A 14,918-nucleotide genomic window follows, 5' to 3' on the forward strand; every position below is an offset into this window, starting at 1 on the left:
GAATAAGAATAAACTCAAAGTTGTCTAGCTGGGAAACTGTGCTTAGTGGAGTGACTCAGGGAACAGTTTCGAGGTCACCATTGTTCCTCTCATATGTAAATGACCCGCCTAATCTCTTACCGTCATAGGCCTTGTTTTTTGCTGACGATGAAAAATTATGGGGAGAGATGAAATGTAATGGTTACAGTTAAGAGCTTCAAAATGACCTAGAGAAATTATCTGAATAGTCTAGAATTTGGCAGTTCTTGATAAATGTTTTCAAGTGTATTACGATGCATATCTGTCATGAAGGTGCACGTACATACACGGTGAATAACAGTAAGCTACCTGTTGTACAAATGCACAATGGCCTTGGATTCATCGTTAGCCAAAACACAAAGGCTGCTGCGCATTATGTGCGATAGCCGTCAAGGGATTCACAATTCTATGGTCAATACGCAGAGCCTTTAGTCATTGCGATGTTCAATTCTTTTTTATTATGAATGCATTTTTCGTTCGTCTTAAATTCGAGTACTGCATACAAGCGGCTATCCCCTGGCTAAAGAAGACAGTGAGCTTTTAGAAAAGGTTCAGAGAAGAGCAACTAAGCTGATTCCGGGAATCGTGAGTCTCCTGGCCAAACTGAACATATTCCCATGACTATATCGAAGAACCGGAGGGAACTTGATTACAGTTTCAAATTGCTAAGAGATAAATTTGCATCTGACATACCCTCACTTTTCTTGAATTTCAAAACAGAGAATTTACTGGGACAATCCAAAACAGTTCACAAGCTCAGGACAAATTACTTGTCAACTGGCTATCGACTTTCCCATCGAATCATCAACGAGTGGAATTCATTACCTCAACACGTGACTCAAGCTCCCTCTATCCACTCTTTCAAAATAAAGTTAGATCAACTAATAGGCCACTATTGCCAAGACCACCACAGACCATCTAGCCTCCTTTCCCTTCCAAGGTGAAACTGCAAGAGTCAAAACTTGATCTTCCGTGAACTCATAAAAAGCTCAATTTTTAGAACGTTAATCAATACGACTTAATTATCTAGTTTGTGACTCATATCTATTCATATGGTCAGAGCAAATTTATTTCAGTGAAAAGTATGTCAATAACTCATATTTAATAAGTAAGGAGGTATAAATTATACGATACACCCGGACAGTACAAGGAAATTGTCCGTGAAGTCGATTCATCTCTGTGATACAGGAAACAATGAGGCAACAGTGGTACTAATCTCTAAAATTGTTGAAAACTACAAAATTAATTATTCGTCATGGAGTCATAATGTCCTTTCCAAGTAAAAATTACATTTCTATCCTAAGGTACGACTGAGTTTTATCCACCCACAAATCAGTAATCGAAAATTAAAGAAACAAAAAATACATTAAGATAAGTTGATGTTAAATTGGACACCGTTAAATTTTGGATCAGTAATCTTGAGATGACCGATTGTGATATTCCAGGTGTTGATTTAAACTAACGTTTTGCATGACGTTTGGTCCGTTATTTCTTTCCAAATCCTTAGGTAGCCTAACTCTGAACGTAGACTGTTTTCATTGTTTACTTAAGGCCTATGCTGCAGAATTCACTTGTGCTTTTTTCTCTGATATTAAGAAGGATATGACCCGCTTGGGACGCACCCTAAATAGACAGTCAGAAGATACTGGGACTAAGATGTAACTTCTGTTTTCCTCCCTTGAAGACTTTTAAATTTGCAATCTATGCAGTAAAAAACGATTAGGAGGGATATGCTCATGATGTATGAGGCTGTTCATGTTCAATATCACCTTAATAAATCAGTAATACACTTCAGTACATAGCTACAATAATGAGGTCAACCACTTAGGATGAGACGCACAGTTTGAAACAGAACGTTCTAAAACTGCCTACTGGACATGATACTGACGGTACCTTCAGCCAAATCCTTTAGAAGATGGCTCGATGTCTAATTCAACTCTGTGGTTATTGAGAGAAATTACCCTTGATGTCAACTTTTTAACCCAGTTTCTTATTACCATCTGTTTTTGTCCTTTAAGTTAGGACGGAACATAGGAACCATGTTGTTTTGTAACAAAGAACGATCTCTTACAACCCAAACGCCGGTCCTAAGTGACAAACAGTTATGTCTAGCAGAGTGTTACTTTCACAGCCAGAAAAATTCTTCCCTTTCATGATAAGTTAGATGTCTCCACCTACTAACTTCCATTAGTTCTCGAAGATAAGAAAATTGTGATCTTGAAATACATTTTTTGATAAAATAGGGAATGAATTTCTGTCTATAAGGAAGTCTCAGTACATAGTGTCACTACATATCTTTTCGGTCTCGTTCTTGAGAGTCATGAACTTCTACAGTAGCGTGATAATCCTCGACCACGCGTATTTTTTTAGCCAGACATCGATGAACAAATAAAATCAATCCTCGATAATGGAAAGGGTGGGCACGTGTTGTCATAAGGATTTATATTTCAACACACACGAAATATGAATATGAATATCGCCCAATTGCCAACCAGTAGCTGGATTTATTAATTAGAATGTTCGCAGTCGTGCATGAATCGTACAAACAATACAACCATACAATACTTAAAATTTCACTAAAATAAACAAACGGACCTACTCAAATCTTTACTGTCCTTCCACGAGTCAGTAAGGCTAATTTAATGTGTGGTGGCGTCGAGTCGAGGACGGACTATGATCACCACTACAATGAGATTACGCGCCCAGAAACGACTTGGTACCTTTGGTGACTCGCAAACCAGAAGGCTTTAATTAGTCCAGATAAAGTATATTTATTGGCGATCTTGTGATATCGAAAGAATAGCGAGACGTGCCAACGAGTACAGGAAAAATGGGCAGAGCGTAAGAAAGTGCGAACCAAACAAGGCGGATAGCGGAACAAGAAGTGAGTCTGATACAGTTAAACAAGTACAGTAAAAAAATCGCTGCTACAATTGGTTACAATAGTAATAATTGTTTCTATTATTCCAATCGTGTTCTTATCGTGACAGGCCGGTATGATAATTAGAAGTATTTGAATTGTAGTATGAACTAGTAATCCCCGGAATAACGCAATGTAATCAAGAAGTATTAGATGAGCCCGAACGAATGTATTGTATTTGGAATTCAAAATTACAACAGTCATCAATACGAAGAAGTCATTGATTTATTTAAACATCACAGCCGGTCACTACAAATGAAAGGGGGAAATAATAATGATACTAATCTAATGATAACCAAGGTTCTCAGAGTCATTCAGGGACCAAATATTGCAAAGTGGCTATATATGCTGAGTAAGAAGTTTAGTCGGTTGTTTGTCAACAGTATATTACAAGTAATTCGGTTTTTAATAAACATTAGTCACTGTAACAGCAGTCTACTGATAAATTCTGTGACCGAGATGGGGTGTGGTATCTAGATTTCATAGCAAAAATGATATTTTTGAACTTCTGCACTACAATCCAGATATATATATACATTTACAATTTCATAGATCATGTACTCACGAGTGACTGTATCTAAGGTGAATTCTGGACATATGACTGAGAAGTTTCAGCTGAAAGATTCCGACAACAACGATGGTAAGACAAACGTTAATGATGTCATTCAATGATATTCAAGCAATATAAGAAATAGGCTGGAATTGAAAACAAGGATTTTCAGAATTATGATCTACCTCAGCATTAGTACTGCTATGATAATATACCTAATCACGAAACTGTAGATTTGTCGTGATTTGACCACTTAATCTATAAGATCTTACGTGTGAGTTACATTATTGTCTACACTGACTCCTCCTATCGTGATGGTTAGCAGTATGACATCTGGCATCTCAGGAGAACACATTTGAGCTGGAAAAAGAGTAATTTATTTGATGCCAAAATGAAAAGGTTATGAAGAGCAACCGCGCCTCCATGACCGAGCCACTCCATTTCGATTCCTTCCTCCCACGTTCATCGTTATCGACCTGCTCTTATTGTTACATGTTGAATGTGAGTCATCTCAGTAATTATACGCTCAGCTTCAAAGATCGTGAATTCGAGATCCAATATCACAACAGAATTCTGGATTCAACCCCGTTTTTTAGAGGACCTAAGTGTTTGGGTTTACATTTTTGATCGGGTTATTGAGACGCATGCTGATGAGACTATATCGAACAAAAACCAGCAACAAAATATTTCATAATTTTTGTCTGTTTTTAGCTAACGCTGGTGCCTTAAAATATTCTAAACCGTTGTCATTTCATTAATTCATTCATGGCGACTATGACACTGCGCGGGTGCCCAGACCGAACCAGGTGGTTTTCTTAAGGGGCCACACCCAGAGCCTTTGACCTAAAGAACTGACCCACAAGGCAGCAGAGCATCGTAAGGAGATGTAGCCCCATGGTAGCCGGTGACCAACGATTGATTCATACACCATTTATTCCCTCAGGATACTGGAGCCCATGTGCACCATTGGTTTGGAATCAGGGTTTCCCAACTCCCCTAGGTGGATTCTCCGTGTCCATCAACCTGGTTAAATCGCCAGGCATTCGTTTTTCGTCCTCTCAATTTCGTCAACAACACCCGTGCCGCGAGAAGACAGTGAGTAGGACTTCCCTGGTAGAGGCTATATACGCGTAGCCATGTGAGAGCATTTCGAGAGGGAAAGTGGACTCTCTTCACTCTCGGCCGTACCAGGGCATTTGGTGGAAAATGTTAAAACATGGTTACTCTATTATGTAAATGTAATGCAATGAGAAATGATTCTAAATTATTTCCTTGATAGATTTAATATTGTTATACTCACCATCATTTGTTCATGTTAATATGTATAAATAGTTGTGAATGATTAATTCTACTTTGATTTTAGTAGTATCTGTCATTATGATGATGAATGTTGAACAGCTAATTTTACATGTTTTTTGAAATCTTAACTTTAATTTGTATTGAATAAATACACAGTTGAAGTTGGCTTAAGCTATAAATTTATGGTGAGCCTAAAAAAATAGTTACTTAATAGTAAGAATATTATGGTATGTGCTACTTATATTGACATAAGTAGTATATGACGATAGTCAGGGATAGAATGTTTGGCAGAAGAAGGTCGAGAAGATCGAGAAGGAAAGCACAGGAACAGAAAGCGATTGGTATGGAAATGCAGGAACGATGAAGTCTGAGATGGTTGATTGATATTTGCGAAAGGAACAGTCAAGTTTGAAACAAGTGATTGATATTTTGCAAATGAAGTATCTACTGTTTGGTTCTCAGATTTTACTAAGACGTTCTGTAATACATCCGATTGTCCCCATATGTGTTCTCATTCACTACGATATTCTATTTAAATCAACATTGACGTTGAACTTGTATTTAAAACTTTGACTAGAATAAAACATCGGATTGGATCAATCAGATGGTATCTTTTTATAGTTGAAATCATGAGCCAATTAAAACTAGACCACCATGGAAAACCTCGAAGCACTGGATGGCCGTTTCGTCCTAGCATGGAACTCATAAGCAGTGGGTATCCATGATCCCACATCAAAGGAATTCGAACCTGGGATCTTCGATCTCACACATGAACTCTGAACCTCTAGAACACTCAGCCAGCATCCAGTAGTGTTAATGTCTAACATCAACCAATACACGAAGTTGAGCAACCATTCACCAATGTCTTCAGCGATTTGATATCTCACCAGTGGAGTTCAACTAGGTCTGTTGTGAGATATCAACTCACTGAACACAATCGTGAATGATTGCTCAACTTCATGGATTGGTTGATGCTAGACATTAACACCGTTGGATGCTGACTCAGTGGCCTAGTGGTGGCACGCGAAACTGATAGGTCCATGCTTCGAACCCCGCGAGGCGAGATCAGGGACGAGCAGAGATGAGGAGTCCCAAAACAGGTGGAGGGGTGCATCCAGTGCTTCCAGGTTTTCCATGATGATCTAGCTTCAATTGAATCATGATTTCAACTACCAAATTACTGAGATCTCCACAAAACCCCCTTCAGATAGTATCTTTTTAAGTTTTGTTCAAAATTTAGAAGTGATATCAAATAGCATGTACTTTATGTAGAGTATAGTAAACTTTACCCATATTAATTACTTAAGATAATTAAAATTGATATTTAAAAAAAGATTGTCTATTGTTCAGTTTTACAATAAGCATAACGAGGTACAAAAACATTGCTTTCTACAACTGATGAAGAATGTAGTCTAGGGAACTATACTCTAATAGGCTATAATGTCTGTTACTATGCCAACCTACATTAGCTTATTGTAGCTTCCGGAAAAGCCAATTTATTCATTCTTTTTGAGTCACATTATGATCTTGTCAATTATTCCTTTATCAACCTTGATTGTTTTTTTATGAGCATATGTGTGTGTGTGTACATCTTATCCTACTCATCACATGTTTCTAGTTTATTTTTGTATGAGTATAAATATCGATTAATGCTTGGTTAAATCAAGTTGGCTTACTTGCCTTCTTCAATGCATTTCGCTCTTCCCTCTTTATTTCGTCTCCTTGATTGCCTGTTCAAACCGATGAGTTCATGAAATATGAATATTCAAAAAGCTGTTCTTATATTTAGCTTATTTAATTTCGTTATTCACTAACATGATTCAAGTCGATGATTATAAACGAGAATTGACGACATGTATATTTTGATAACAATCATTGGAGTCAGAGTAAAAGCCACAAAAGTGGTGAGCTCGTCGACAACATCGCCCGATTTAATTGAAGTCAAGATATTGAGCCACTAAAGGGCTAGTACCGGGGGAAAATGTAGCAAGGAGTTTACACTCGCAAACGTATATCAACTGTAATATTTTTTACTTTTGTACCGTAAATTCTACTATAACTAAATGCTATTCTCTGATCGGCTAACATGTCACCGTTATGGCATACTTTAGCTAATACTGGAAATTTTCGTAACAAGGTTTTGTGTTTTAACTTACTCTTACGAGGGGTAACAAGCATCAGTAAAGTAATTTTATCGTTAATCGAATCTTAACATTGTCTGTATATCAGGGATATCAACGATATCAGGGAAATCCGAAATCAATGTGTATATTTCTGCCTTTTTCCTTTGACAAAATAATCTATTCGAATTTCATCATTTTATATTAAATTATGAGAATTTTAAACGTACGTTTTGATGTGGGTTTGTTCACTGAGCTGGATGGTTTTGTCGTGGAGCTTTCATCGTCCTTCTGAACGACATCATCAGCACAAACTTCGGGTAGAAGTGAAGTGAAGCTCAGAGAACAAACCCACATAAAAATCACCCACCTGAGCTATAAATCTTCTCCACCATCTTAAACGTACGTTATTCATCGAATAGTTTGTTTTCGATTTCCATGATACAAGTAACACATTGGTCTTTATACCACTCTTCTCGTGAATGTCACATCTTTTGTATGGTGTTAACCGTGAAACCGTGTAGCCGACATCATTATAACCACTTTCAGTTTTCGATACGTGTGTTTTATAAATCAATTTTGACTATTTCCCTGTTTAGTAAGTGGGTGACTGCAGAGAATTGGAGCGTGATTCTCACTAGAGAAATTCCATTTCATGGGTCGAAAGTTATCTATTACTGTCTGCCATGTATATATCAATCTAGCTAATACCAAGATGCTGTATGTAAAAAATAAATATGATGAAAGATATAGCCTAAAATGAAGTCTGTAACGAAAATTATATTCGAATACTCAGAAATAACCCACTAAGGATATATATATATAGTTGAAATCATGAGCCAATTGAAGCTAGACCACCATGGAAAACCTGGAAGCACTGGATGGCCGTTTCGTCCTATTGTGGGTCTCCTCAGCAGTGCACATCCATGATCCTGCCCCACGAGATTCAAATCCAGGACCTATCAGTCTCGAGCAAGAGCACTTTACTGATAGACCATTAAGCCGGCATTGTTCAAGGTAATGGTGTCAATGTTATCCGGCTTATTATCACCTCTATTTTATATATATATATATATATATATATATATATATATATGGAGAGAGACCCGACCGTTGTTGTTACCTTGACGTGATGGTCGGGCTTGCCTATCGTGATGAACCAGTAGAGCTATACTGGCTGTAACAATCGTTCCTCAAGGTCCTACCATGCCAGACAGGTCGGTTGAAGAGCGGTAAAACTAAAAGCAGCAATCCCAAGGTCCGAAGGCGAAGTCGTACTGCTGACTGTACAGAGGTGTGACAACAGTAAGGTGTTTCGTTCAGACAACCAGCATGACAGCGATGCTGCCTTCCCACATGGAGGGATGGGGTTAGAAGAGCTCGACCCTAAAAATGCACACCTCGCTTTATTGCACGGATTTCCGTCTCCGGCGGTAGGGTCCTTTGAAGAACGGAGCTAACATGTCGAAAATCCCCCACAAAAAGGTCGTGCGTGACCGGTCTCAAGCAGTTGTCCCTTGGGCACTGCGGGAGAGAGAGAGATGAAAAAGGGGAACACGAGAAAGAAAAGAGTAATGTTTTATTCTTTGTACAAAAGTATCTGGTAATACTTCACCGTAAAACAATAGAACTAATTTTTCTGGAAATCCTTATGGAACGATGAATGAACACAGAGAAAAAAATTCATGAACAGTGGTTTCCTTTCTAATAGTAGTTATTTAACGCCCAATATATGAATAGACCATGTGATGTTTTTTGATACAATCACCAATCGTAATAGCTTCACTCTCTCTCTGTGTGTCTTTATCCCATATCCTAACTCTGTTAGTTATGTTTACCAACCTATTAGCCTGTTAGTAGTTATGTCTTGTATTACCAGTTTGCCCACATTCTTTCCCCCCTTTTTCTTTCTATGTCTTTTAACCTCTCTCTCTCTCTCTCTGAAGATGCATATAGCTATATATATATAGTTTCTATTATTACACAACTGACAATATGATTCCAGTAAGATTGTCGACTGGAAAATCTTCTCTGTTGATTATATATTACTATAATCATTTCATAATGATAGGATTATACATAGTGATAAAGAAATCATCGTCTCCCCAAAAAACCCAGGAAAACCCAACAATGAAGGGATAATTTCAACCCACACAAATTCCTTCTACTAATCAAATATTTCCCCCAACTATTTATCTATGTATATATCACTATTTTACATACCTAATGAATGACATAATTGAACTGACTAGTTTAAAGCAAGATATATCTATATTCGAATAAAGAAAGTTATAAATTTATATGATTGCTACTAATAGTTTAATAAACCTCAGCAACTAATTCATAAACTTTCCCTCTCTCTGTTATTGTTGCTAGGTTAGTTAGTTGAAACACACATACACACACACACAAAGGAGAAAGATAACAGAATCCAATGATACACAACTATTTGAATAAACTGAACCATTGACCATCATCAACTTTCATTATTCAATCTGTTTATTAGTATTCATTCAGTGTTTACTTGGCAACTACTTACTAAACTAAATAGATACAGATATATATATTTGTCTCTATGGGATAATTAACAACAAAATGGAATATTGAAATGTACTCAAAATGTATACTGATATTAATATAAGTAATCAATCGAATAATACAAATTTAACATCATTACTTGTACGGGAACGTTTAAAAAATTGTGTATTAAATAAACGTAAAAGTAAAGAACAATCAATTCATATTAATAATACAACAGTGTTGAATATGGGAATTACTCCACAGCAACAACAACAGCAACAACAACAGCAACAGCAACAACAAGCTAATCATGTCACCGATAAAGATTTAACACAAATCAATCAAGAACAATCGATTAGTAATAGTTCTTTAATCAATAATAAATTGAATGGTGGTAAATCTATACCCCTTAGTAACCAAAATGGTAATAATAATAGTAGTACTAATGATGGTAATTGTATTACACCATTAATGATAGATGTTGAAAATCTTTCATCACAACATCATCATCAAACAAACCCTATAACTTCTTTATCAAATAATACAAAGAAATCAAATACATTACATCAAATACAACATTCTTTATCCAATCATGAAACGGATATTCATTATATGGATTTTCAAAATGTACATACATCTGATATAGAAACAAGTATCTATGGGAATCATCTTATAGAACATAATCATTCTAGTCATCATCATCATCATTATCATCAACAGCAGCAGCAGAATAAATGTATTGATGAAAATCTACGTAAAACAGTATCAGAGCCAAGTTTAAAAATGCGTAGCGGATCTGGTGGTGTACAAAAATCTCGTTATAAACCAGATCGTCGTCATTACAATCAACATCATCATCATCATTTTGGAATGAATACAGCAACAGCAGCAGCAGCTGTAGCTGCAGCTGCAATAACTGTATCTAATGATCCATTAGCTATTGTTGGATTATGGCCACAATTGAGTTCAGCATTTCAACATGCAAATTTAATACAAAAAACAATTAATAAAAAACCATTACAACAATTACAAGATATGAATAATAATAATAATAATAATATGTCATCGATAGATTCTGATGAACGATTATCCAAATCAGAAGTGAAATCTTTGACACAATCCATGACACCTTTATCAAAAACTTTTCAAGATGTCATTTTAACAGAGTTAATGAAAAGAAACCAACTGATAGAGACGATTAACACATGTTGTTCCGGTTCACAACCAATGGATTCATCCATTTCATTTGGAGATCCAAATATAAATCAATCTATATTTAATTCAACAATTAATGGATTTTGTGCAAGTCTACCAAATTTAACAGCCCAATATCATCGAACAGCAGCATCAACATCATCCTCATCATCAACATCACAAACGAATCATAACATCAATATTAACCGAACAACGAGTACAACAATGCATACAAATACTTCAACACCGACGATACATCATGTAACTGAATCAAGTTTCGACTCAAATGAATTCAATCAACCCGATGCAACAATGTCTGATCTAATCAATATTACTAATAATCCTAATGAATCCAATACAGAATTCAATCAAACTAAACAAATCAGTAAACCATTTCATCTATTTCCATATCGTCGACATCAATCAATTGGATTAATTAGTCGTACTAGATCAGCTCCATTAAGTTTAGCTACTGGTTATTCAACAAATTATCGACATATACAATTACAAAATTTGAATAATGTACATAATCTATCCAATTCAATGAATACACCAACATCTGTTACTTCCGCAGCAAATATTTTAGCTATGGAAGCAGCTACAACGAATTTTGGTAATCAACAACAAACGAATGGATTGAATTCAAATCAATCCATGATAGAGAATGATCAATTAGGAGTACAAAGTAACAATTTACAATCATCTGTAGATAATGAATTATCTTCACGAAGTAAAGTTGTTTTACAGTTACGTAAGAAGATTTTAGAAAGGTAAGTGACTAATTTTCAGTTTGTTCTTCCTAGTTAGCTTGATTGTTTTCAGTAACTGGAAATGTTTCATATCATGTTCTTAAGTAAGTTATAGAGGTACTATAGTGTAGTCTACTTATATCCATATAAGTAGTGTATGGTGATGGTCAGATATAGAATGTATTTTGGCAGAAAATCGATAAGAAACGAACAAGAATGAAGCGCGATTGGTATGACAATGCATGAACAATGAAATTGGAGAAGATGGATTGATCTTTACAGAAGGAACAGTGACGATTGAGACAATTGGTGGTTATTTTGCAAATTAACTGTACATTGTATGGTTATCAGAATTTAGTGAGATAGTCTGTGATTTGTGCTTGAATACATTCGATTGTCCCCCAGTCGTGTTCTGTTCACTACAGTACTTGCATAAGTCCTTGTTTGTTATTCTGTTATATGTTGCCTAATTGTACACAACACATCACTTGCTCAAACTATCATAGTTGATTGGTTACTTAACGTTATTCAACAAGGAAAATAAACTAAGAACTCATATCATATTAAATTTGTTAGAATACTATTGTGGGAGATTGAAATGAATAATCTAGAATAAACTTAAAATTCACTATCAGCAACAAGTTACTGTGGGAGACAACAAACCAGATTCGAGCGGAGGAAGAAATCAGGAAGAAGCGTTGGAAGTGGATTGGGCACACTTTGAGGAAATTACCCAATGGCGTCACAAGACAAGCCCTCACATAGAATCATGAAGGCCAAAAGAGAAGAGGAAGACCAAAGAACACGTTACGTTGAGAAATGGAGACAGACATGAGAAGAATGAACAAAAACTGGATAGAACTAGAAAGGAAGGCCCAGAACAGAGTGGGTTGTAGAATGCTGGTCGGCGGCCTATGCTCCATTGGGAGTAACAGGCATGTATGTATGTATATATGTAAACTTGAAATTCCATTCTCAAGTCTGTCTATAGATCAAAACATTGAGAAAACTGTATATTAAACTTAGTTTGTTGAATGTTATATTTTAATAATTGAGATCATGAATCCATTGAAGCTAGACCACGATGAAAAACCTGGAAGCACTGGACGACCGTTTCGTCCTATTGTGGGACTCCTCAGAAGCATTGATAATCACGAAAGATTGACAATACGTATCAATGCCAAGGTTGGATTTGATAATTATTAGTGACTTCTAAACAATGTACAACTACGATGTACATTACTGAAATGATTTAAACATAAACAAAATAATCGTTTAATTCATTTTTTTTATTGGTTGCTTGAATCTTCCCATTGATGTTTAGGAGTGCGAATCATCAGTTTCTTATTGGCAAACGTGCATCTTGTAAGGAATGCCTAGATATTGCCTTAATTCACAAGTATTATAAGTCCTGAAATGAATATCAACTCTGGGATGTAGGTAAACCCAGCTGATGAGTCTCAAATAGGACGAAATAGGCGTCCTAGATTCCACTGCTAGTTACAATCATCTTAACTTATAAAAATGGTACATTATTGAAAAGCATTCAACAAGATGCCATTACAGCTTTAAAAGGTCGTTACAGTTCTCAATCATTCAAACTTACATTACCTATTTACGTTAACCAGTGGTTGATCTCACTTTCTATAGTGTTCTATGTAGAATTACATGGTAAACAATGGTAGCATTTTTATATTTAAACATTTTCAGATCTGAATTTTTAACATCAGATCGTTCAGGTGTAAACAATTTGGATGGTTCTAATTCACCAAATTCTCGAATTAATCAAACAACTGGACGTATTAATCCATTATTAGAAAGAACAGCTTCAAGTCCTGTAGTGAATATGGCTCCAACAATACGATCAGAAACTGTACCTGTAAGTGAATAGATTTATGTTTATATCATTATTAATGATATACATATTGCTATGAGAAGGGGATTTGTGGAGATTTAGTATTTTCATAACTGGAAGCGTAATTCCATTGAAGCTAGACCAGGTTTTCCCTGGTGGTCTAGCTTCAATTGACTCACGCTTTCAACTATGAATATACATATTTATAAAACATATCCTTTTTTCTAACTGTTATATCCTGAAGAGAATTGTGAATGGTAACTTTTGAGAACTATTTATTGACCAATATGATGGGTATATTTTTTATTCTATAATTGTTAAGTAACTAGACTATTCATATTCATGTTCCTCCTATTATAAGCTTTATTTTGACCTATAGACTATTATTATACGATTTACTATTCTTGAGTTATACCTAGTCCACCAATTACTGTCCCCCCTATTCACAGCCACATTTGACTAAATCTTGTACAAATGTTATAATCTATTTTATGGTACGATGTAGTCAGTTTGTTTGGTATATAAACCCAGTATGTTTGAGAATAATGATTCATACCGCAGAGGCTGTTCTGAACTTAACTGGCTGGGCTAGGCAGAAGCAGGACCGATACGTACTCTAGACTTGTCGTACGGTTTCCGTGTGTCACTGTTCCAATCGATAATTCGCTGTTCTCTGACTGGCGGTCTTATCACATCATACGTTAACACGGCATCCACTCGGCCATCAGTTATAACACTAACATACACTGAATAACTTATTTTGTTTATAGTTAAAGAGTTTCATAGTGGTAACTAGATGTAAGCTATTCCCAAGAAACCCTTGATCTAGATCCTGTTTTACTTTCTACTCTTCTCTATCTTCAGAATTCATAATTATACAATTAAATTATGAGATTTCTTTATGAATTGGCAAGTACTACACAAATAGTTTTACTATTTAAACAGTTTAGATTTACAGACTTTTTACAAATTCTATTTTAATTTTGTATATTTATTTATTTAAACACATAAATATTGGTACAAGGGGGCACCAGATATATATGCGCCACACAAAAAATGTCGTTTCATTTAATTGTGTCAGGGCCATGATACTGCCTGGGTGCCAAAACCGAAGCAGGTGGTTTTCCTAAAGGGCCACACCTGGAGCCTTTGACCTAAAGGTCTGATCCACAACGCAGTGGAGCATCGTGAGGAGATGCAGTCCCATGGTAGCCGGAGACCAACAATTGGTTCATACGCCATTTGTTCCTTCAGGATACTGGAGCCCATGTACACCATTGATTTGGAATCAGGGTTTTCAAACTCCCCTAGGTGGACCCTCCGTGTCCACCAACCCGGTTAAAGCGCCGAACATTCGCTGGTATAGATATTAAGCGTTGGCGCGCATGACTGATAGGTTTTGGGTTTGAATCCCGTGAGACGGGATCTTAAATGCGCACCGCTGAGGAGTCACACAATAGTACGAAACGGCCATTCAGTGTTTCCAAGTTTTCCATGGTAATCTAGCTTCAATGGACTCATGATTTCAACTATTATTAATTAATTATCTGATTATTAACTGTTCAACTGATAATGTCACAGTAATTCTTCAATCTTGTTTAGAGTTAAATTCCAAATTAATCTACACCGCTAATTCTAAAAGAAGTTAAGAAGAAGAAGGAATCTATGTTTATAATTACAAAACATTATCATA

At 36.0% G+C, this 14,918-nt stretch overlaps 1 protein-coding gene across 1 annotated transcript in view; it reads left to right on the plus strand.

The window, feature by feature from the left end:
• Positions 1-10,846: 10,846 nt before the first annotated feature.
• The window catches only part of Smp_191310 (putative histone deacetylase 4, 5), a gene marked incomplete at both ends in the record, with an annotated part of 35,084 nt that continues 31,012 nt past the window's right edge, over positions 10,847-14,918 (plus strand). Inside the window, 2 exons of the mRNA XM_018796425.1 lie at positions 10,847-11,391; positions 13,081-13,249. Coding sequence (XP_018650639.1) covers positions 10,847-11,391; positions 13,081-13,249 — 714 coding nt within the window. The remainder of the gene's footprint in view (positions 11,392-13,080; positions 13,250-14,918) is intronic.

The sequence above is a fragment of the Schistosoma mansoni genome, chromosome 2, assembly GCF_000237925.1.
Source record: "Schistosoma mansoni strain Puerto Rico chromosome 2, complete genome".
In the NCBI taxonomy this organism is placed as follows: domain Eukaryota; kingdom Metazoa; phylum Platyhelminthes; class Trematoda; order Strigeidida; family Schistosomatidae; genus Schistosoma; species Schistosoma mansoni.